The sequence below is a fragment of the Drosophila montana genome, unplaced genomic scaffold (genome assembly GCF_035044405.1).
Source record: "Drosophila montana isolate Dmon_TW-CO22-7 unplaced genomic scaffold, ASM3504440v1 contig_3733_1, whole genome shotgun sequence".
Lineage (NCBI taxonomy): Eukaryota > Metazoa > Arthropoda > Insecta > Diptera > Drosophilidae > Drosophila > Drosophila montana.
Genome location: NW_026998620.1, coordinates 218,050 through 243,850, shown reverse-complemented (window position 1 = coordinate 243,850; position 25,801 = coordinate 218,050). Strand labels below are relative to the sequence as shown.

Genomic DNA, 25,801 nt, shown 5'->3' with positions numbered 1-25,801 from the left:
ATAAAGTTCTCGGTTCTGCTCAGCTCTCCCTTATTGTTTTCTACACATTTAGATTGGCATGCATAAAAATGTCTCTTAGTAGCTTAAATATGTTTGCGTTTTGATATTATCCATCTTCAGTTTTAGTGTTCAGTTTCCTGGCGGCATTCACACAGCTTTCGCACTCCCAAACTTAATTGCCTGCATTTGGTCGATTGGAATGAAACGTACAAACAATCGTTCGTAAAAAGCATACAAATTAATTATGCCTAATAGCACTTAATTTATGCCTGAATTCGATTATATTATTTTAGTCAGCCGAGCTGTGCAAACGCCGTTTAGCTTATTTTGTTTGCTGCTTTTTTTTTTTTTTTGTGCATTTCAATTATCATACGAGAACGGAATCAAAAAATCTATTGCTCTATATTTATATTTACACTTTTGCAAATCAAGCAAAAACTATCTTTCGATTTGCCTTAATTCCATCTATTTTTTGCGAATATTATTATGTTTCGATTGCAAAATTCTATGTGCATGAATACCTGAATCTCAAGTCGTACACATTAAGTTAAGTTTAAACAATTCGGATCTTATACAAAAATTTGAATATTTATAGTTGGATTATCACTTTTACTTTATTCGTTTCTCGGGTTTGTCTCTATATATCAATTATTTTCAAATAATAAATGGAAAATATGTAATACCTCTCTCACAAGCCTTGACTAGACTCGAGCTCAGCCTCGTCATCTGTGTCCCATTTGTAGCTCATTTTCCCCACTAAAAAAAAAAGTGGAGTAAGAAAGACTTAGTTGTTGTTGTTGTGGTTTTTTTGCTTACTATACACAGAGTGCTACATTTTGCTTTTATTTCGACAATCTTTTGATGTTGTGTGTTTCTTTTTAGTTTGTTTTTGTTTTGTACAAGAAATAAAGAAGTTTGCATTAAATACTTAAAAACAAAAAACATTGAAGTTTATTTTTAACGAAAAAGAGAAGAAATTTAATGTATACAATCGATTCCTTTACTGTTCTATTGAAAAGGGTGTGTGTGTGTGCGGTGGTTGCAGCGAATTTGTTGTGTCTGCTGTGTGTGTGTGTAGAGGAGGGAGGTAGGTAGGGAGGGAGGGAGGGAGGGGGGTGGTATAGTTTTCGGTAAATACAAAAATAAAACCTTTAATGCTCTCTCTCTCTCTCTCTCTCGTTTGAATTCAATTAGCAGAGTTTACATATACACAATATATAAATCAACTTCATTATCATATCCGTATCATTATGCATTAGTCATACTCATCGAATATACATCACAATCAAAGTGTACGCTTTGTAATTATACGCGGTAATCATAATAATATAGTTAATAATAATAATAATAATTATAATAGTTACGCATTTTACTTCTTTATGTTTTTGCTTTTTGTTTTTTATATATTTGCCTTTCGTTACTTATGAACTTTATTCTTATTGATTTGTTGTTTTTTGTTTATTTATTTTGTTTCTCTTTTTGTTGTTTAAGCAAGTTTGTTTTTTGTTGTTTCAATTTAATCTTAAAATTATGCATTAATCGTAATCATAAATCAACAAAATAAAAATATTACATTTATCAAGTGTTTGAAAATTAAATTACTCGATATCGAAACAATAAACGGCTGCGGCTTCTTCTTCTTGTTATTATTGATAATATTATTAATAGCTGCTCTTGTTGTTGTTGTTGTTGCTGTATCGCATATGAATTTGTTGATCAAATAATCAATTTGCATGCAACTGTTAAAATGTATGTTACAATTGTTGTTGTTAATATTATTGTTGCTGTTGTAGGTATTGTTGTTGTTGCTTGTTGCTGCTGTTGTTGCTGTTGCTGTTGTTGTTGTTAGATGGATTGTTGCTGCATTGTGGTTTCAGCTCATTTTCACGCGTTTCCTTGGTGGTCCAATTGGTGGGATTTGTTGTGTTGCGAGCGCACGAAATGCCTCCGCTATCAAATGTGAATGTGTTGTGATCATATTTTGCCAGCCCGTGGTTTCCATCACATCGGTGGCATGACTAAAAACAATAACAAAGTTGCATTAGATTTGAGTTAATCGAGAGTTTGGTAGGGGTACTCACGTATTAATGAAATCTATCGTTTGTGCTTTCAATTGATCCGCACTGTGGAGATCAGCTAATATTAACGTTTCGGCTGCTGTTTCAACAGAGAGATTGACGCACAGCGCCTCCTCACACATCACTTTCAGCTTTTCGAGTGCGTACTGTAATCGGGGGAAAGCAGAAAATTAGTTACAATTCATTTAAAATACACAAGCAGCAGGGTATTGTGCTTTTTCCCTAGACTTTTTCAGTACAAATTCACCTATTTTCCGCCCGTTAAATTACAATTCGAATTCAACGTTGGCAAAAGACAAGTCTCGGATAACATTTTTACAAATTCACCTATTTTCCGCCCGGTTAAATTACAATTCGAATTCGAAAACAAGTCTCAGGTAACATTTAGATGAGTCAGTTTTTCAGTCAGTTCAATGGATTGAGCTGGAGCTGGAGGAGGACTTACTTTATCAGCAGCCGCTAAGAGATCATCAGCCATTTTTTCTAGGTTGGACGCCTTGCCCGTGTATATGAATCGGAGCATTTCTTTGAGAACCTCATGATCCACATCGGTTATGGCGACACGATTCAGCTTGCGCTCCTCCATCTCGTGCTCAAACATGGCCGCAAAGACATCACTGCGCGCTAAGAGAGAGAGCGAGAGAGGGATTAGCAATTGGTTCACCTGGTTATTAGATATAATAGTCTTACCTGCCAGTATGGCCTTGTGCGCTTGAAACTCACGGCCGCCCACGGAGAGCGTCACGTCGCTGAATTTCTCGTTATCGAAGAGATTGCCGAGATCCTCGGAGAGCTTGCACTCGGGCACTTTGAACTGCACAATATTGGATTGTCCGGAGATGTTGACGCTGTCCGCAACGACGCTGACCTCACAGAAAATGGTCAGCTTATCTTCGGGCAGGAGGCCGTTGGCCTCGTCCAGGAGAAAGTCGCGGCGTATGAACTTCTTAAAGCCCCAATCTTTGCCCTGCACGAAACGGTAAGCTCTGAAAAAAAGGAATAAAAGTATTTACATTTGGGTTTATTTTCGGTTTTTGTGGACTTACCGCTGGGATTCCATTGCTTTGGTTTCCTCACGTTTTGCGTTTAGTATGGAAAATTTGAACTTGGCTCTGACTTCAGATTTGTTACACGAAACTAACAGTAAATATAATGATAAGTAATCCTTGCTCTCCTCATCGAGACCCTTGGGATTCACCCGTAAACACCTGACGAAAGTTAATCATTAGCATTTACTTAACCGTTATATATTTTTAGTTGCACTCACCATTTTAGTTTGTCATTAGCACCTGCTGAGAATGTGGACGATTTGAGTACTTCACCCATTTCTTCCCGACAAAAACTAAAGTTATTTATGGTCCACATATAACTAAATTTAACCACTTTGACCTGCAAGTTAAGGAAAAGATTAGTAAAGGGAAATTAAATAATTATTAATCTAAAGGCGGGCAGTACCCGGCTTTGCCCGGTAATAAAACGGCCCTTTTACGACTATGGCATGGATTAGCTGACATTGGTGAAAAACGTCTTTGTAATATTTCTATAAAGATCTATGAAAGTAGGATTTGAGGAAAATAGAATTTCGTCTATGCAAGCTGGAAACCTTTAATTTCACCCAGGAGGGTGGATTTTTCGAAAGGTATTCAATCGAAAACACGTATTCAACGAAATTTAAAAAGTAAAAAAGTTGTATGATATCTTTCAGCAGGAAGTTTTCCGAAAGCCTGTTCAACTATTTAGAAAAAGGCAACATTCTAGCTCTAACGGTTCGGCTACACTTTGATCGACAATCAGTGAGTCAATCAATCAATCAATCAGTCAGTCAGTCAGATAGTCAATCAATCATTTAGTCAGTCAATCAGTTTGTCAATCAATCAATCAATCAGTTAATCAATTAGTCAGTCAATCAATTAGCCAGTCAATTAGTCAATCAATCAATCAGTCATTCAATCAATCTGTCAATCAATCAGTGAGTCAAACAGTCAATCAATCAGTCAGTCAATTAGTCAATCAATCAATCTGTCAATCAATCAGTGAGTCAAACAGTCAATCAATCAGTCAGTCAATTAATTAGTCAATCAATCAATCTGTAAGATTAACCAGTTTTATACACGACAATTGCAAATCTTTTCAACAGATTCTCTTCTCTTCTCTTTAACGATTCTCAAAACGGATTTGGTTTCAGTTTCAGTTTGTCCTCGGCGCACACCTGCGCACACCTGCGCAACGAACGAGCGGATTTGGGCCGAACGGAAATGCATTTAGCTGGGAGTGCAAATACGCGCACATAACCACAAAATGGATTCAGTTTACATAAATGAAATACGAGCAGATGCAGCGGCAAATCCATAGGAATGTTCAGGTCCGGCCTGGACTGTGTCTTGGGTGTGCATTGGAAATTTAATCCTTTGCAGAAGGAGGAGGAGGAGGAGGACGAGGGATTTGGCGGGTCTTACCTGCGTGTAACACCAGTTCTCAGCAACTGGCGTATTAACTTCCGGCAGGGGCGGCGATGGAACACGGCTGACCGCCATTGTGCTACTGGATGCGTGCAGGTTCGAGGTGACTCTAGCTGTTTGGCTTGCCTGACATTCGTTTACCGGCAATCTGCAAAGGTAAAAAGGTGAGAGAAAAGTTTGGTTAGATCGAATCGCAATGGAATGAAAAATATCATTTATTTATATGTAAGTAGCTGGATGAGCGCACCTTGGCTCGTGCAGTAGATCCATGATGCTGCGCTCGAACTCAATCTTGACAAAGTTGCTGTTGGAACTGGAATGCCGGGCCAGGAGATTGAGCAGCTTTAAGAGCAGAGAGTTCTCCAGCTTGAACGCGCACGATTACAAAATATGTTTAAATTTGTTAACAGAAATAGATAGACAGTTTAAAACGAGACGGAGACGAGACAGACACGGAGACAGAGACACAGGCACACGGAAATCACAAAACGGAATGCGCCAAAATGTGCAGCGCGCATAATTGCGAGAAAGGCGCGCAAGCAAATATCGCAAATATGGCAAATGAGCGAAAGCTGAGCGTTAACCGTTATATTGTGCGATATTTGAGTGAGAGAAGATCACAACTGAGCAACGAGAGCGTGTGCGATTGAGCTTTTGAGCAGCGATTGTCTAAGCTGGCTGAGCGAGAGCGAGAGAGAGTAAGAACTGAACGAAGGCACGACCGTCCTGCTGGAGCGGCAAATGAAAACTGAACACTTCACCGTTGTGTGGGCCTGTAAAATCCTGAATCTGATTCTGAATCTAAAACGGCCAAGATGCGTCAGAGGATGCGGAGACGTGGATAATTCAGGCAGAGCAGAGCCTGCAGATGACAGCAAACAATAGACGAAAATGTAGCCAAGAGTGGAAAATTGACAAACAATGGGCGAGACGGCGACGGCAACGGCGACAGCGACGCGGCAGCGAGAGCGAGAGGATCTGCTACAGCAGCAACAACAATTGTAGCTGCCGCAGATGCACAACAGAGCAGCCAGCAACATTTTTATATACACAATTAAGAATAGAAAAACTTGGAAACATATACGCAAGGCTGAAACAACAACAACAACAACAACACCAGCAGCGCTGAGATTTTCTAGGAGTTTTCGTAGCCCAATCGCATCTGCTGCTGAGCGGTGCGCAGTGGCCATCAAACGCTGAAAAGGACCTTCAATGCGCCTGTGTGTGACAGCGCGTGCGTGTGTTAAAAGGCTGACGCGAATATTATCAAGGTGAACAAACCGTAAAACAGCATCGGAAACAGCCGCAGTCGCAGCAGCGGTCGCAGCAGCAGCAGCAGGCACAATAATAACGCAAAAACGAAGTCAGCGTGCAGCAGCGCTGTCGACGCCGATGCCGACGTCAACGCCAACGCCGACGTCAATCATGCGGGGCTGGCGACCGCTGAGTTGTCGGGTTTAGTACCTTCAAGTAGCTTTATTCAATTTTAGTGAGTGTGCTTTAATGTTAATGACATTGATTTGGCATTGAGCGACACACACACACACACCGACACACACACACACACATGCATACTGAAAGCTACACCTGCACAAGCACAAGCTGCCGTCTCTCTCTCTCACGCTTGGCGCTCTCTTTTATTTTGTCGCTGCGAAGGGCCAGAGCCAAAACTTTTGTTTGTTATGACATTGGAAACATTTACCTCAAACATGCTTTGGCGGCGCCACAAGGTAAAGTAGTAAGGTTAAACGAGCCAGGGCGAGGGGGTATGGGGGCTAAACTAAAGTGATTTTGGGCAGCCTCAGTGAACTCAGTTAAGCTCATGATGATTAATGAGTTACAGCAATCGTCGAGAACTCCCAACGTGAGAAATGACTCAGCACGCGAGCTGATTAGGCTGGACCCAAAATGTTGAGGGATGGAAAGTTCAGCAGCAGATGTAACACTCCAAATGCAAAGTTAAATAGTAATTTTTGAAGCAGTTTAATTTTAATATGATTGGCTTATAAAATAACCGTAAAGATAGTTAAAAGTTGCAAAGCAGTGAAAGTAGCCGTAAACCAATGTTGACGGCTTACGACATCGAGTGGCCACTGTACAGGGTTCAGAGCAGCTTGTTTTAGGGACCAGCCTTTTCGTGCCTTTTATCTAACTGTGCAAAGCGGCAGCGCAGTCGCAGCCGCAGCCGCCATTGGCAGCTGAATCGAATGCATTTGGTCACGGACACGCTGCCTGGGAAGAACGGCACCTTGAGTGAGAGGAGGAGGGGAGAGCGGAGGGTAGACAAAGAGAGCAGCACCAGGTCAGCAAAGCAAATAGAATTTATGACAAAGAGCAGCACGTGTTAAGATGCGCTTAGCTGTCGAGCAGGAGGAGGAGGTGGAAGAGGAGACAAAAGAGAGAGGGAAAAAATGTTGGGGTCTGCTGCAGGCAGCTGCAAAGGAAAATCGCGCCAAATTGGGCAACAACAAGACACTTACAACTTTTCACCAATTTTCCGCCAAAAAGTTGTTTGTTATATAATTGAAGTCGACTCGCGTTGTGCTTTTCACACACTTCCGGCAACTTTTCATTAGCATTTAAATGAAATTTGATAGAAAAAAGGCCTCCGTTAACAGACGAATGTCGACAACAAAAGGCAAGCCAATAATAAAAATGGTGAAAATTTTCATTTTTACAACAAATTATCGCATGAGTTTTCACTCGCTTGTGGTTGTTGTTGTTATTGTTGTTGTTGCTGGCGTTTTCACCAACAGCAGCAGCAGCAGCAGCAGCAACAAAACATCAAAAAACAACAACAGCAAGAGAAGCGGCAAAAATACTCCTTTCACTCGTCCAACAACAACAACAACAGAGACGAGTGAAAAACGTTTTGAAGAAAAGGAAATGCTTTTCATTTTACATACACACGCACACACACCGATACACATATGCAAACTTATATAAAGGCGATGCAAAGATAATTTTAACAACAGAGCAGAAACGGCCTGGCAATTTAATTTAAATAATGTGATCTTTCATGCCAATGAAAATGATTTCAAAAGAGAAACTACTCTTAGCGCCTGCTCATCTCTTCACTTCCGCTACTAAATGCAGCAACAACAAAAACAATAGCCACCCACCCATCGCTCATGCAATTTCTCTTCGCCTGCGCCTTGCCTTTGCTCTTCGTCGTCGTCATACCTATACACAAGTATGCATGTATGTGTGTATGTGTGTATGCATGTATTTTGGGGCGATGTCAACACTTGAACGCATATTAATTTTGTAAGCTCCCACGCTCAAGTTTCGTTTTATCGTTAGGGTTTGCTTCGCTACGTTTCTTATATTTGCTGTTGTTGTTGTTATTGTTGCTGCTGTTGTTTTATCTGCCTCGTCTTTCTGTGAAGTCAGTCGTCAATTCGCTGCGTCCATTTGCCTTTGCGGGGCAGCGCAGTCGAGGCAAAGGCCGACCCATAAGGAGAAAGCTCCTCAGCGTATCTATCTCTCTCTCTTTCGCTCTCTGCAGTTTTACTTGCAGTTTTCGTGAAAGTCGCTGCCGACTGTGAAGCTGCTGCGGCTACTGTTGTTTTTGTTGCTTTTGTTATATAAAATGTATAAAATCATTTAAGTAGAGTGAAATTTGTTCATTTTTATTGTTTTTATTTTGTTGCAAACTTTTTGCAAACGATTGCAAAGTTTACATTTAACTATTTCAGTAGTTAAATGCAATTTGCATCTTTAACAGTAAAATGTTAAGTTTTACACAACTTTATAATGCACAAAAAGTACTGCGTTCTACTTTCAACATAAACTATGCTATTCGTTTTTATAGAAGCGTTTTATTGTTTATTTTTAAATTCCAACACATAAGCAAAGCAAATATAGACCTAGAAAATCGAAATGTGAGAGAGAGAGAGAGAGACTTTGCAGGGGGCAGGGTCTTGCTCAATTTTTGACACTTTAACTGGCAGCATTGCAACATAAATGAAAGTTTACACTAGTTTCGCGTTAATAACAAATAATGACAAAGGGAAAACATATTTCGTTACATAAGCATTACAAGCAGCATTGAAATGAGCCGACGACTTTGCGCCGTCGCTGGCCTGTATTTATTTGTGTGGCGCGTACTGTATGCGCAGGCGCGTAGGCGTCAGCGTCACGCTGACAGCGGTAGCGGCAGCGAATTTCACCCGACCGCAGTGTAACCGAAGCCAGGCGACGTAAAACGAGAGCAAATCGCTGTTAGGCACGAATAACGAAACGACAACGCTTTATGTAATCGTAAGCGAACAACAACAACAACAACAACATAAAAACAGCGTGCAAAGCGAGCTAAGCTTGCGGCGAATATAACTTGTTTGATGACGTAGCGCAGCAAAGCTCAGCTTACACGCGGCCTCCTTCACTCAATTGCGCTCTCTCTCTCTGTCGCTCTCTCTCTGCGGTTTGTGAGCACGTTGCCGCGTTAGCGCGTGGCGTGTGTATTGTATAATAGTAAAAACCTCAAACAAATGTTTAATTATCATTAACAGACGTCATTAACTTGCTTCATTATCGTGTTGAGGCATGAAATGAAATCAATAAATTAATAAACATTTTGTGCCCAATTTTTACAGTGCACAAGAGGCCAAACTTGGCCGACTATTGTTGCTGCTGTTGTTGTTGTTGTTGTTGTTGTTGTAGTTGTTGGCTTGTTTGCATTTTGCCGCTTTTACCATTTCTCTGCACTTTCTAAACAAATTGTGCGGCGACTGCGACGAAGCGAAGGAAACGACGACGACAAGAAATTGGCTTTCATGCGTTTTCACATTTTGTTTTTGTCGTGCTTTCATTTTTGTTGTTTTTGTTGCCGGATTTCTCTCTCTCTCTCTCTCTCTCTCTCTCTCTCGTTTTATTGGCTTAGAAATTTGTGTGCCTGCCGTAGAGATTTGTTCTAAATTCAAAATGTGAGTGAAAGAGTGAAAGAGGCGCCTTTTGCTTTAGTTGTTGTTGCTGTTGCTTTTATGATTATTGGGTGAAATGCGTTAAGTAAAGTGAAAACCAAAAAAAAAAAACATCTGTAGCAATGATTTCATTGATTGGAGCAGAGCAGAGCAGAGCAGAGTTCAAGCAACTCGAATCACTCAGCCGCAGCGCGCTGGCAACATGTTGCTGCAGCAGCAATCGATCTGTCTGTCTGCCGTTGTTAATTAATTTAATTTTTGAAAGTTTTGCGCCAAACTCTACACACACACACACACACACACACACACATTGGTTTTTAAATAATTTATTAACTATGTACGCTTACTTATTGATATTAAAATGAGAAAGTTGCTCAAGCTGAACGCATTTGGCTTTAAATAGTTTTTCATTTCAAATTCATATTTCATGCAACTTGTTGCTGCAACATTTCACTTTGGCTGTTGAAAAGTCGACGAGAGGACAACGCAATTACATACGCATTAACATTAGACCACGACTGCGTTAAGCAATTACATAAGCATTAACATTAGCATTAAAATTAACATAGGCCTTACATTGACAGTTCTGACCCTTGTCGCAGGCGCACTGAAGCAAACTTCCCGTTCCGTTTGCGCAGAGGGCGTGCAAAAACCAAAAAACAAAAAGATCAAAAACCACAACTTGGTCATTTCAGAGTCCATTAATAAGAACAAAGCAGCATAATATCCATTACAGGTACAGTGCACGCTCGATATGCTGAACAAATTAAAAGACATTACATTCTCTCTCTCTCTCTTTGACTTCCCAAATGAATCACATTAATAAAGAAAGTAAATACAATCGCCAGAAAGAGGCTATCGCTTCGGGGGCTATCAGACAGACGATCCGACGTCCCAAGGCTAATTAATAAAAGCAACAAGTGCAAAAAGCAATCAACAAAATTATCTTTTCAATTCCAAATCCATTTGCCATAAAACTGAAGAACACATACGTGCAATTTTCATGGAAGCAACTGTTACAACTGTTTAGCTCTTTTACCCCCAGCCCTATCAGGTCGAGTATCGAGTGCAGCGAAATCGCACTTACCAACACTGGCAGGCAGCCTCAGTCTCGCGCTCAACACTAAGGTCACCCATCTACAAAGCCACCAATTAAAAGTGGGTTACGCCGAGGTTGCGAACCGAACTAGCACATAACCTAGCACACACACACACAGACACACACATACATGCACAAATTGTATTGCATGTATGTGTGTATGTGTGTGTGTGTGTGGAGAACGAGTGAATGCCAGAGCAAAACGACAAGTCATCCAAATTAACACAGCAAATAATGTTGGTAAATGCATTAAAATTAAACCAAATATGGTACGGTTTTTGTTGCCGTCGTCAAGGATGCGCCTTGACTGGTTAGTGTTGAACAACTACAGTGAAAGCTCTCTTGAGCGGACAAGCATGGCAGTTGACGAAATGTCAAAAAACAAAGGCAAATCTATGTTAACAAATAATTATTGAAACTCTTACAAGCCAAAAATGGAGTTTTATAACTTCCGGTAAAAAGAGAATCCGCCCAACGAGGTGCAACATTAGCACTAAATACATTAATTAAAGAAGGTAAAGTAGGAGATTGGGACTAAACAAATTTGTCAGTCTGTTAGTAGAGCTTTTACTGTACCAAGCTGAACCAATTTGAACAGAAAACTTTTCCTTAGCTGTGACTTTCTTTACGAGGAAGCGAAGCTCGCAGCGCGTTTAAATAAATGAAAATTTATAGAAAAATAGTTGCCCAACGGCGTTCCATTTCCATTTTCAATTCCATTTGTAGCGGTTCATTTACGTATACGTATTGTAGTCTGATAGTGACGTCACAATATCAATGGCCTGCATTAACAGACGGTCACACTGCAGCAGCTCCCATGTAACTAACAGATTATGTTATGTTATGTTAGGATTAAGAACTGTTAGACTACAGCACGCAAAGTGGAGACATATACATTTGATTTGATAAAACTCAGTCATCCTCTCTCACAGAGAGTATATATTATTATGGACGCGACTGTATTCGAGTTTATTTACCTTTTATCACAGAAATTTGCAGCGGCGTTACAAAACTCCTTCGAATTGGGGCATTTAACTAATAATACTAGGCACAGAGGAGATTGTTGCTGTTGTTGATTGTTGTTGCTGTTGTTGTTGTTGTGGTGGTTGTTGTGGTGGTTGTTGTGGTGATTGTTGTTGTAGTTGTGGTGGTTGTTGTTGTTGTGGTGCTGGTGATGATGATGGCTGTGGCTCTGTTGTTGCTGCTGTGCAGGATGAGCGCAATTAAAGTGTTGCTGCTGCTGCTGCTGCTGATAGTGTGACGAGGAGGCAGAGGCGGAGGCAGAGGTAGAGGCAGATGCTGTGGCAGAGGAGGCGGAGCTGGAGCTGGTGCTCGCTGAGGATGAGGCTGAGGCTGAGGCGTTGTGTTGATGCTGCTGCTGGTTGAGATGCCGCCGTATCGACTGATTAATGCGATTCGTTATTGAATTGGTCAGCGCGGAATGATGGCTATGCAGATGATGATGCGGCGACAGGTGAGTCGAGGAGGAGGACGAAGAGGAGGAGGAGGACGAACTGGAGCTGGCGGTGGATAAAGTGGGCCCAAACAGGCGGCTGGCAATTATGCTGTTACTGCTGTTGCTGTTGTTGTTACTGTTGTTGTTGCCGCCGTTGTAGTGCCTGTTGCCGGCACAGGCGCTGCTGCAGTTGTTCGAGGAGGCGGCAGCGGCGGCAGCGGAGGAACTTTGTGCGCGCGTCAAAATGTTTTGTAAGTTGCTGCTGTTATTGCTGCTGTTATTGCTGCCGCTGCTATTGCTGCTGCTGTTGTTGTTGTTGAAAGCTGCCTGCAATATGCTGCTGGGTGTTGCCAAATGTTGCGCCAGTGTTGCTGTGCCACTTCTCGTTGCTGCCGCTGCTGCTGCTGCCGCTGCAGTTGCTCCACTTTCGTAATTCAGGTGACCCAAATGTTGTTGCAAAACTGAAGGCGCTGCCGCTTGTTGCTGCTGCTGCTGTGGCGGCGGCGGCGATGGCGTGCTGGCAGCAACAGTGTGTGGGTGTTGCGGCAACGTTGACGTCGACGTTGACGTGGACGCAGACGCAGACGCAGACGCTGGCGTCGACAGCGACGATCTGCGCAGTAATACTGGAGGCGTTGATATCAATTGCTGCAGGCGACTGCAGTTGCTGCTGCCGCTGCTGCTGCTGCTCGCTGCTGGCGTCTCAGCCAAAGCGCTGCTCAAAGCAACATTTCGCGGGCCACTTTGGCAGCAACAATTATCACTAGACGCTTGCTGCTGTTGCTGCTGCTGCGACGTTTGTTGCTGCTGCTGCTGCTGCGGCGGCGGCTGCGATGACTGTTGCTGCTGTTGCTCCAAATTCACATCGACAACATTCTCATTTTGATAGATTTCGTGCACGTTTCGCTTTTTTTTGATTTTCACATACGGCTCAAACATTTTATAACTGAATAAATTTGCTCTCTTATTGTTGCTGTTGTATTTCCTTCTTTTTTTTTCTCTCTTATTTGTATTTGTATTCAATTTGATAAACTTATGTATTAAGCGATTTGCTTATTGCACACATTTACACAAAAGCACAAATACGCAGGCACATGTATGAAATTAATTAATTTTCTGTAGCTCTTTGGCAAGCTTTTTTTTGTATGTTTATTGTTGTTGGTTTTTTTGTTATTTTTTTTTTTTTGATTCAACCGTTTAACGCGTTTGCAATTAATTGATTCAATTTATGTTTACAAATTTACAAAATTCCTCAAAAGAAATATTGTTATTAATATTGGAAAACTTTTATTGAAACCCTGCAACGCTCCATGCCGTTTATTAAAGCTGTTGTTGTTGCTGTAGCAGCTGCTAATTTGGCCGTCAGCTTTTTTTTTTAGTGGGCGCACAAAAACTGAGAACGAACCACAACCGCTTCGCTTGAAAGTTTGCGGAGAACTAAACAAAGTGTAGCCAACTGAGCAACGGGTCGGGCGAATGCTGCCGACGACGACGATGACGACGACTACAACTACGACGACGTCGCTGCTTGCTGTTGCTGCTGAGTGAGCGGCTGTCCGATGATTTCAATGCTCGGCGAATTTCGGTGTCGACGCCAGCAGCGCTGCTCGCAGCGTTTCAGTTTTCGTTTCGTTTCACTATGTAACAAAGTCGACGCTGCAGTACGTACTATGGCGAAACGTTAAACGCACACACACACACACTCGACTAGACTCGTACAGAGCACACCTACACCTACACTCTCCACGGTTAGTCAAGTGAGAGGCGTTGGTGGGGCGCTTTGTGTGAGGTCGACTAGCGTATGGGAAAGGAAGCAAAATCGACAGCGGCGACACTGAAAAACCACTGAGCGCAACTGCGGAGAGAGTGCGCCAGTGAGCGCGCAAGCAAGAGAGAGCTAGCTGAGGGCCAACGGCAGCTGATAATTGTATGTATTCAAGTGCGTGTGTATAAGTATGTGTGTGTGCGCGTGTGTGGCTGACGAGGGCGAGGCGAACGAGGCCATGGCATGGCATGATGATGGCTGATGGAACGGCCTGGCCAAGCCGGAGGTCCTTCGAACAGATAAGCCTTAATCATTTAGTCACAGAGGCAGCTCTTCAATTGAGCCGCCGCGGCGGCCTTGCGCTGCTACCGCTGCCCGCTGCTGCTGCTGCTGCTGTTGCGGCTGGCTTATCGGCGCTTCCTACTTTACATCAAAGTGCGCGACGGCTTCAACCTCGATTGCACATATCGGTTATGCTCTCACAGACATTGTCCACTCATAAATCTAGTATGGACGGAACTGAATCACTCAAAAGACTTGAGTTAAATATAACAATTACAAGAATTGGCATACATCATGCATAAATTCAGTCTAGTTTTTGACACTTCTTCAAATAGAAACTTCGTTAAGTTTTTGGAGCTTAACTCGATTTGAGCACAAAATTCTTAGTTTTACTCAGAGTGTATATACACATACATACATAGGCAGATGTACATATGTACTCGTAACTATGTATCAACCCAGGGGCGTTGTCGGCAACGCATGTCACGTCGTCTGCAGCCGTCGTCGTCGTCGCCGTCGTCGTTGTCTTGGCCCACCCAACTAGCAGCAGCAGCAGAAGCAGCCGGCTCTTCACTTTACTCCATTTGAAGCCTCCTTCTCTCTCTCTCGCTCTCTCTCTTTCTGTCTCTTTGGTTGGCCACTCAACACATTCGTTTCATTTATGGCGTGCAAATTAGCATCGGCCGTAGGGTCTTCGTGTGTGTCCGTGTCCTTTGGCCCGGGCCACACATCAACAACAGCAACAGCCGCAGCCGCAGCTACTGTATCTGCAACGGCAGTCAATCTGTTGGCCATTAGTCGGGCCCACAGCTGCGTCGTCTGGGCATCACTTGAATGTGTGAAAATTTGACAGTAATGCGTCGTTTGCTTTGAAGTTGCAAACACCGAAACGTGTTGAAAGCTGAGCGAGAGTTTCGATTACGTTCAGTTGAGTTATCGCTGGGAGAGAGACTGGCGAAAATGGCTACTTGAACTGTTGGGGAATTTAAAAACAAAATTCCCTTGCATCAAATTTCCCTTTCAAAATAAGTTCCCTATAAAACTGGGAAATCAAGTGTCACATGTTTCAAAAATGATCATCAATAACTTTAGCTGCTTTGAGATGTTCTCATCATCATCGGAACTAACGATCCAATACTTCCCACACCAAAAACACCTTATTGGGCAGCGAGAGAGAGAGAGAGAGAGAGAGAGACTCAAGTTCGTGTTGATTATTCATAGGTTTTTGATATTAAAGGCCATTTCACGTCCATTGGCCTTTGACCACTTCCTTCAATAGCGGAAATAACACAACTGGTTCACCTTTCAAAACGTTTTGGTTCGCAGTTCAGCAAACTCCTCGAATGTTGCATCGATCGATATTTCTATCGACTTTCACAAAGCTGAAGAGCTCAGCTTAGTGCACAGTTAATCGATTTACAATAAGCTGTTAATAGAAATTCCTATCGTTGTGCATGTGCATGTGTGCATGTGTGTGTGTTTGTGTGTTTATTTATTGTATGGCAAAAGCGCATGCACATGATTTACTTGACACTAATTTCCATAAATAAAACAAAAAGTTCAATAAAAACGTTGTCCCCCCTCCCCCCGCTGCCACCCTGCTGACGCTTCAATGAATGGATGGCTCTCTGACAATAACCCAATTTTCACTAGCAACAAAGCAAAATATTCGTGCACACACACATATACACACACATATGTATGTGAACAGCGCGACGCGTTGACGACCAAGGCAGGCAGCGACGCTTACAGAGACCGCGACGTCATCTCATTCGCCTTCTCATTCTCGTTCTCAATCGTACTGTTACCTTCCACATTTGACAAAATTAAAACTAAAGCAATGTTTGAGCGCTTTTGGGCGCTGTCTCTGCCCCCCTCTGTTAATAACTTTGACTGGCAGCTGACTGCGACGCTTGCTACGACGCTTACAGAGACCGCGACGTCATCTCATTCGCTTTCTCATTATCATTCACAATCGTATTGTTACCTTCTCTAGATTTAACAAAATTAAAACTAAAGCAATGTTCGAGCGCTCCCTCTGCCCCCCTCTGCTAATAACTTTGACTGGCTGCTGACTGCGACGCATGCAGTGCGTGGGCTGCGGCGCCGCTGACGAAAGTGTTAATTGATTTTATTGGCTGCGAGAGCTGCTTTAACTAGAGATCGACGCGTCTACAAAAAAAAAAAAAAAACTATTTCAAATACAATAAACACACGAATAGCTGAGTGTAAATGTTGCCAGGCGGTTTTTGGGTGGGGGGAGGGGGGAGGGGAGAGGTCGGCAGCTGGCATCGGTTAGATACACAAAGTGGAGTTGTAAGCGGGCGAAATACATGCACACACACACACATCACACCGACGAGAGCTGCCCAAATGCCGTGGGATAACTTCCGCACTCGTGCCGTGAGTGAGCCGAGTGAAACTTTGAGACTTTTTCGTAATCACTTTGCACAGCAATTGCCGTTTCGGTTGCAGCCTTTTACTCTTCTTCTTCTCCCTCTTCTTCTTCGTTGGCTTTGTTTTGTTTCGTTTTGTTTCTGGTCGGCGTTTTCTATTTGGCGCTGCGCTTAATTTACATTTCAAATTTTCATAATCTTTCGTGCCGATGTAACATTTTGTGAGTGATTGGACCAGCGCCATTTTCCGCATTTACACACACACGCACACTTTGAGATATTTGTGTTAGTTTTGTTTCGCCCACATTTTGTTTTGTCGTCATCAATGACAAATCTCAACTTTCCAACACTGACACATTTCGAGCTCCCAATTTTCGATTTCCATTTGCCGCCGCTTAGCATACACATAAAGTTTGGTAATGTTTTTTTTTTTCTGTTTTTTTTTTTATTGTATCTGTCACGCGCCCATTAAAACTAGTTCAACGATAATTCATAAACACAGTTTATTATTTTGATTCGATTTTTTCTCTCTTTTTTTTACTTTGCGTAATCAGGTTTGTCGGCGCTCTGGGTTTTAGGCTGGGCCAGTGCGGGAAAAGTGTCGAAAAAACGCGTGTCGAGTCTGACTTGGCCTTGGCTTGCGCGTTTTTTGCCGCTTTCGACGATTATCCAACATTCGGCGGTTTCTTTTCCCTTTTTTGATACCCTTGCGAAAGGGCATTAAAGGTTTGTCGGAAAAAGTGTTATGCATTGGAGATATTTCCGAAACTATAAGGTATCGATACTCTTAAGCCGAGTTCATCTCTTCGCTATCTATATGAAATCTATGTGAAATCTCTATTATATAGATGCAATAGGAACTATTATATTATTATTATTATTTCCAAGATATTTAACATTCTAATATTTGCCAAAGGGTATTTTCCTTTTTATAGGATTGCTTGAAAATTGAGTTTTAGTTTGACAGCTTCTTCTAAGCATAGAAAGTGTATTTAATCTTCGACAGCCTAAAGATTACTTTTCTTTGTTATGTTCTTTGGGTTTCGGTATAGAAAGTGTATTGAATCTTCGGGTTTTGGTGCTTACAACATTTCCTATCTGTTGTTTAACAATTCAATCTGTATAATCAGATCGTGCTGCTCTATACGATCCCAACACGATCCTACACGATCCTTTGTGCACAAATTCAACTGCGACATTTTACAGCTCGAGCTATAGACAATTTGTCAAAGCGAGTCCTCAGTCAGGATCCAACAAAGGAACACCCAAGCAGGCTTTGTTGATCTTATCTCGAGCGACCGACAATGTCAAAACAACAAGCCTTAATATGATTGCTGCGAGTCCTTTTGGTATCGCTCGCCTCGTCCCTGGGTGGGCAAGTGGCAAAAGGACATTGCAGGATGCACGTTGATTGTTAAAAATCCCGCATCAATTCGAAATGCAATTGCGAAGGCTTCGTCTGCCCGCTGGCAGGCAAAACCACAGTCTGCCAGGTTCGGGTTCCTCTTAGGATAATAGCGGAAGGGGCACAGGCGGCAATAGACTTCCCACGGCGTTTGTTTACGCTCATTAAACGTTAAAAGGTGCCACTGGCAGCCGGTGCCACTGGTGCAGTCGGGCACCTGCACACACGGATTTCTGCGTGTGTGGCCCGATCTTATGTGGTCTCTTTGCGTCTTATCCACACTCAGAGAAAAAAACAGAGTTCTATGCTCAAAATCAATTAGAAAATTTTTAAAATTTATAATTTAAATTTTTATTACAAAAGCATTTTTTAATTCGAATTTTCCGCAGTACTCAAAATATTTCATTAAAGACTATTCTTGCAAAGAGTATTTTGTACATAATCCAAGTGTTTAGTTCTTGTTTGAATTACATTTGAGTTTAATTTTAAAATCAACGAGAAAGAAGGACTATCTAATGCCAGGTTTGGTCAAGATATCTTGATCAACAAAAGAGTTCTCCATACAAGAACCTCATTTTCGACCAACAGCTATATGATATAGTTGTCCGATGTTGAAACGATTTTGCATAAATGTAGGTAGCATAGTGAGAGATATCTTGAAAAACAAAAAAGTTTTCCATACAACAACCTAATTTTCGACCGGCAGCTATATGATATAGTTGTCCGATGTTGAAATTTTTTTGCATAAATGTAGGTAGCATAGTGAAACTTATAAATGCCGAGTTTGGTCAAGATATCTTGAAAAACAAAAAAGTTTTCCATACAACAACTTAATTTTCGACCGATCGTTTTTATGGCAGCCATATGATATAGTTGTCCGATCTAAATAAGATTTTGCATATATACGAGACGCATAGTAAAACGAATAAATGCCAAGTTTGGTTAAGATATCTTGATAAACAAAAAAGTTGTTCAACAATTTCCAAGAATTTTATCCCGCTCATATAAGAATATAGATCTTATTTTTTTTGAGTGCATCTACACTTTTCTAACAATTACGACTCAATGGCAAATAATTCAATCTGCGCTTTGCTCTTTTGACGACTCTCTGCCATTGTGATGGATGCTCCTCTGATGGATGACTTCGAGGAGATGTGTGAGAGCTGGAGCAACATGCAAAGAACACACACACACACGCACGCACACACAGACTCATTTAGGTCTTTGGCATTTGTAGCTGCGGCTAGGCTAATTTGATGTGCGTGTGTGCGGGGCGGCTTTGTGTGTGGCCCTCTGGCGGCAGGGGCAGGTACCTGTGAGCAGAGCTCGGAGCTGTTGGTGCTGCTGCCTTTTCCCGATCTCGGATAGGATGCGGCAACAGACCGAAAAGGAAACCCCTTGCCAGTTATAATACATCTTTTTGTTTCTTTAATAATTTAAATAAAGAGAGAGAAAAAACAACAACAACAACAACTAAATGCCACCAAAGTTGTGCGGCTTCGTGTGTGAGCGTGTGTGTGTGTGTGTCAAGCGCAGACGCAGAGCCTAAACAATCACAAACACACACACACACACACACACACACACACACGCATACACTCGCTCACACACACACACACGCACTCATAGAGTCATGAGAGTCGACCTCGGCCTCGGCGACGCCAGCAGAGCGATGAGTGGAGGAGCCACACACGAATTTGTTTCTTCTTCTTCCTCTTTTTTTTTGAGCAGCAGCGTTGGTGGCCGACGCGTCGCGACGTCGCTGCCAAGAACAACAGGGACAAGGCAAGACGAAGGAGGGAGGAAGGAAGAAACAGAAGTCAGCCCGCAACAGTAAACCGCAGAGAAGCAGAATATTTCTCCCACTTCAGTTCGTTTTCTTTCATGTCTAGCATCCATTGCAAATATTTAACGAAAGTATGAATAATAGTTGTATCGATAAATATCGATTTCTATTTCCGATTTTTTGAGCACATATCGAAACAAGGCAAGACGAAAGAGGACGAAGCAGAAGTCGCAACAGTAAGCCGCAGAGAAGCAGAATATTTCTCACACTTCACTTCGGTTTCTTCCATTGAAAATATTTAACGAAAGGGTGAATAATAGTTGTAGCTGCCATTTTCCGATAATCTATAATTATTGATGTATAGTTCCGATTTTTTCAGCACATTTCAAATGCGCTAAAGACACCAACTTTTGCGTTTCTTTCATACAAGAATATTAACACAAAAATCCGCCAGATATTTAAAATAATTCCTTATCAAGAGCTTAAGCTGTGCTTTTTGATATATACCAACTATTGAATACCCTCTAGAGGGTCTAAAATTTCATAAAAATCGGATATTATTTAGTTTCAAGTTAAAGGAATAATTTCTTTTTTTTATGTTTACTGTATTGAATCAAAAACAGCATACATTTCTAAGTCTGAGGCTGATGGAAAGAAGAAGCACAGCAAAGGAGGAACTAATTGTCTGTATGTTGCCTGCAGGGTATCTCGTAGTCGCGCACCCTCGACTACGTCCCCATTTTACAAAGAAGTTAGTTTCTTTCTGAGGGAAAGAAGAGGCACAGCAACAAAAAATTGTTGCCTGCAGGGTATCTCGTAGTCGAGCACCCTCGACTAGCTCACTCTTATTCGTTTTTTGGTCTACAATTTTATGGCCTTTGCTGTTCTGGCTTAATTGTTTTCGGCTGTCAGCGTTGGTTTCCATGTCCCCTACCAAAACACAGGCCCTTTCGCAGTCGCGTCTCTGCTTGGCTTTAGTTCTTATTTAATTTCCTTTGTCTGGCCCTCGCCCAATGTGACCTTTGACTTTGACTTTGCTAGTGCCAACAAGGGGGTTGGGGCAAGTCGAGGAGCCATAAAAATTGTTTTCTATGGATTCTTATCTGGTAATTAGTTGTGGAAGCAACAGCCACAGGTTGTTGATGAGGCTTGTCCATGATTTGAGGCTGATTTAGGAGTAATTAAGAAAGTGAGGATGGTTTTACAACCTAATGTGTGTACTAAACGAATGGCTTAAACATTTTTACCTGCAATTAATCAAAGATCTCTTTAAGGGACAGCAAATGGTGATGTGTCTTATCTTGCTAGCATTTTCTATATAAATCCAATTTTATTCCAATTGGGGAAATTTGGACCTATGTTTATATAGGACATTTGAGGGTACCATCATACGAATTTGGACCAAAAATAATGTTGTCAGATTTAGATGCCAAATTAATCTGGATGCCAAAACATGAACAAAGAGCCAAACCCTATGAAAATCGGATGAGATTTGACCGAGTTATGGAAGTGGGAAATTTGGACCTATGTTTATATAGGACATTTGAGGGTACCATTTCCACTTGAATTCGGACCAAAAATAATGTTGTCAGATTTAGATGCCAAATTGATCAGGACGCCAAACCATGAACAAAAAGCCAAGCCTTATGAAAATCGGATGAGATTTGACCGAGTTAAGGGGGTGGGAAATTTGGACCCATGTTTATATAGGACATTTGAGGGTACCATTTTCACATGGATTTGGACCAAATTTAATGTTGTCAGATTTAGATGCCAAATTGATCTAGAGGCCAAACTATGAAGAAAGAGCCAAGCCTTATGAAAATCGAATGAGATTTAACCTAGTTATGGGGGTGGGAAATTTGGACCTATGTTTATATAGGACATTTGAAAGTACCATCATACGAATTTGGACCAAAAATAATGTTGTCAGATTTAGATGCCAAATTGATATAGATGCCAAACCATGAACAAAAAGCCAAACCTCGTCAAAATCGGATGAGATTTGACCGAGTTAAGGGGGTGGGAAATTTGGACCTATGTTTATATAGGACATTTGAGGGTACCATTTCCACTTGAATTTGGACCAAAAACAATGTTGTCAGATTTAGATGCCAAATTGATCTAGAGGCCAAACCATGAACAAAAAGGGAAACCTCGTCAAAATCGGATGAGATTTGACCGAGTTAAGGGGGTGGGAAATTTGGACCTATGTTTATATGGGACATTTGAGAGTACCATTTCCACTTGAATTTGGACCAAAAATAATGTTGTCAGATTTAGATGCCAAATTGATCTAGATGCCAAACCATGAACTAAAAGGGAAACCTCATGAAAATCGGATGAGATTTGACCGAGTTATGGCGGAGGGAAATTTTGACCTGTGTTTATATGTCAGTCAGGACAAACATTTTTATATATAGATATAGATATGAAGGTGCAGCCATTTGAAGAAGTAAAAAAAAACTCTCAAACGAGCTGCTAATCAGGCAGGGACCAAATTATATGTATTTACCATATAAGACCTTCCAAACTGAACAGACAAACAAACGCGCGAAGAAACCCATCGTCAAGTTGAGAGAGCTGCGTGAGAGAGACAGAGTTCGGACTCAAATTCGGATTCGGACTCGGATTCGGACTCGGAAAGAGTTGGCCCCGAAAACTGAAGACTGAGCGCGCGCCCCAAATGCAGACTAATTGTAAATAAACGTTAATTTCTTAAAAAAGGAAAGAGTGAAAACTGCGCGGAACAAACATTTCGCAGTAGTCCGCAGAAATGTAATAAAATTAAATTCAAAAGTGCCACACAAAAATAAAAAGCCGAATTACATCAAAAAATAAAAAACCAAAAAAAAAAAAATGAAGAGCGAAAAAGAAAAAAATTATGGCCCAGACAGATGAACATTGAAAAAAAAAAAGAGAAGAAAAGAAAAATATAACCAAAACACAAAAGTTAAAGAAATAAAAATGCGGGCGACTTTGCTGCTGTTACGCACAAGCTGTAAAGCTGTTATCTCTCGCTGTTCAAGTGTGTGTGAGTGCGTGCGTGTGTGTGTGTGTGTCTGACAGTCTCTCTGTGTGTGTGTGTGTGTGTGTAATTAAGCGAAATTAGGGCGGCCCAAAAGGCGCACGCCAAACAGTTGGCCGCAAGATGGCAGCACCAGTCGGAAACGTATTTAAAACCATTTTTCATATACCCTGTACAGCGGTGGGCATATACGTTTCTTTCCCTTTTTGTGCTCTATTTCGAAAGAATTTCAATGAATTAACCCAACTATTAGGGCATAGAAATATTAAGAGTGTAAATATTAAGAGGTAAATTAATATATTCTTTTAACAGTGATTTTATAACAGTTAACCTTTACGAATATTTTATTAATCCGCCTTGCTTCGAGCTTGAGAATTAACAGGATATATTCAAGTCGGTTATTTGTTTAGGTTGTTCTCAATTGCTGGAGTTACAGTTTTTGAAATGTTTTTTTTTCATGTCGAGGGAGATATGTATATGTATGTATATATGGATATTAATGTGCGTGTGTGTGTGTGTATAAAAAAGAAAGCCACTAAGCGATGCCAAATTTTTGGAGTTCAATCAGCGACGGCAACTAAACCAAGACGAGTGTTGTTTTTGTTGCTGTTTCGCTTATTACGTCGCCTGCGCCGACGGAGGCGGCTTGTGGCGCGCAGTCGTGCCCCCTTTTTTTTTTGGCCATGTGACGTCGCCGTCGCTGCCGACGTCGCGTCGTCGTCGCTTGCACAAAAACGTGTCGCGCTTGTTATGTAATAGTCCCCAACGAGGCGACGTCGCCGTCGCCGTCGACGTCGACGCTGACTACGTTTTGTCATTTGTTGTAGACGTTTTCTTATATTTATTTATTTTTATTTATTTATTCATTTTTTTTTCTGTGTATTCCAAATTTCGGCGATGCCAAAAAGCAGTTACCAAAAAAAAGAACAACAACAACAACTGTAACTGCAACTGCAACTGTGGGCGCTTGTCTCGCTCTCTCGCTTTTGCTCTCTGTTTCGAGTGCTCCGTCGCGCTTGTTTATAATTTGCTGCGCTTTTTAAGCGCATGGCATGAAAAAGAGGTGAAACTAATTTTTTTCTTCTTCTCTTTTTTTTTTTTCTGTGTGTTTGGGAGTGTGTGGCTGTTTGACTTGTTAGCTGTTGTTGCAGTTGTTGTTGCAGTTGCAGTTGTTGTTGTTGTTGCAGTTGCTGCTGGTGTGGAAATCCCTCAGAGTGTGTTTATGTAATGCATATTTGTCATGGATTTTGTGGGCGCTGCCACACATTGTACGAAATGTCACAGAGCTTCCAACAAAAAAAAAATACATAAATGCAGTCCAATCCTTGGCAATTAAGTCCAGATTGCACAACAATTGAAATTAGAAAGGCTGCAAATTTGAAGAGATCAAAATGAAAACAAAGCCAGAGCCAACGTCAGCTGTGGCTTTAGTTGTTGCTGTTGTTGTTGTTGGCGTGAAAGGTGAAAGGTGTAGATAATCGGCTAGCAGCAGCAGCAGCAGCAGAAAAGAGAGTTTGCCTCATATGATAGCGGGTGAGATTTTGTCTGTGTGTGTGTGCGTGTGTGTACACACACAGTAAAAAATACAAAAAATCGCGGGTGGTTTCGTTTTGTCTTTTGTTTTAAACACAAATCTCAACTCGACAAATTTTGCAACTCTCTTTTGGGTGTTACGAATTCAAGTGAAATCGCCCCGCAACCGTAAAAGGTAAAAAGTGCATGAATCTTTTTTTTTTATTTCTTTCCATGTATCTCTCTTTTTTTTTTTTTTAATTTTTGTTTTTGGGTGTTTGCTTTGGGTCGCGCATAGTTCCGGCATTGTTCGGATTCGGATTTGCCCAGCCAGCTGGAGATGCGCAGGCGGGATTTAAATTTTGATTGGCAAAACGAAAGGAAATTGAATTTGAAATGGAGAGGAGATCGAATATGATGAACAAAAAGTTGAGTCCAGAAATGGAACGGAACAGCGGGGAAGGGGGCAGGGGTGAGGGGGAGAGAGGGCATTCGTGTTGATGGTTCATTATTAAAACACAAATATGAATGCCAACTGTTATACACAATAGAAGAGTACCCAAAGTAAGTGTTATATGCAGATGGGCTTTATATTCATAAATAAAATATGGGCAACTAAGCAACAACACAACTATGAATAACAACTGTTATACACAATAGAAGAGTACCCAAAGTAAGTGTTATATGCAGGTGGGTTTGATATGGGCAACCTTTTTTAAATGCCAACTGTTTTATACGATGCATGAGGTATATAAATTATTCCGTTCTGCCTAAATGCCAAATGTTCTTTACGCTCAACGTGAAATGCTGTTATATGCATCTAAATGGAAATGCAATGGCGACTTATATTATATGCTAACTGTTATACACGGCAGAAGTAGAGAATTATACCGAAGTAACTGTTATATGGTTGTACATTACATTGAATGGGTGACCTCTTTAATGACACCTGTTATACATAATATAAGTGTTTAGCACCATTGTAACTGTTATATGGACGACTTATCAAGAATGCCAACTATTATACAATATAGATAGGCATCGACTGTGCGACTTACCAAACTGTTATACAAAAACATTAAGCTGTACATTGTTATTTTGTATTTGAAATGCACAACCTAGCCCTGTTATACCTGACTGTTATACTGTATATATATTGTTATACTATACCCAACCTGTTATACTGTTATACAAAATAGTTAGCTGTTATGCGTGCAACAAGCAACAAACTATGATACACAATAGTAACAGTTGGAAAATAATGTTATACAAGATAGATAGGAATCGACTGTGTTACTTACCAAACTGTTATACAAAAAAGGTTAAGCTGTATATAATGGATTGGAAATACACAACCTAGATCTGTTATACCTAACTGTTATACTGTATATAAACTGTTATACAAAATAGTAAGCTGTTATGCGTGCCACAAGTAAAATACTATGATACACAATAATAACAGTTGGAAAATAATGTTATACAAGATAGATAGGAATCGACTGTGTGACTTACTGTTATACAAAAAAGGTAAAGCTGTATATTATGGATTGGAAATAGACAACCTAGCCCTGTTATATCTGACTGTTATACTGTATATAAACTGTTATACT

The 25,801-nt window shown here is 41.2% G+C and overlaps 1 protein-coding gene across 2 annotated transcripts; it reads right to left on the bottom strand.

Annotated features, from left to right (window-relative positions):
- Positions 1-925: 925 nt before the first annotated feature.
- rdx (BTB/POZ and MATH domain-containing protein rdx) lies at positions 926-12,971 on the bottom strand. 2 transcript variants are annotated; one of them, XM_064695177.1, is made up of 8 exons: positions 11,539-12,971; positions 4,535-4,685; positions 3,346-3,467; positions 3,125-3,286; positions 2,769-3,064; positions 2,524-2,702; positions 2,082-2,224; positions 926-2,018 (listed from the first exon to the last, which is right to left on the bottom strand). In XM_064695177.1, the coding sequence occupies exons 1-8, from the start codon at positions 12,954-12,956 to the stop codon at positions 1,874-1,876; spliced, it is 2,616 nt and encodes an 871-aa protein (XP_064551247.1). In that variant the 5' UTR covers positions 12,957-12,971; the 3' UTR covers positions 926-1,873. The 2 variants fall into 2 exon arrangements, with proteins under 2 accessions (XP_064551247.1, XP_064551248.1); XM_064695178.1 differs by lacking the exon at positions 11,539-12,971 and adding an exon at positions 4,785-5,018.
- Positions 12,972-25,801: the final 12,830 nt, after the last annotated feature.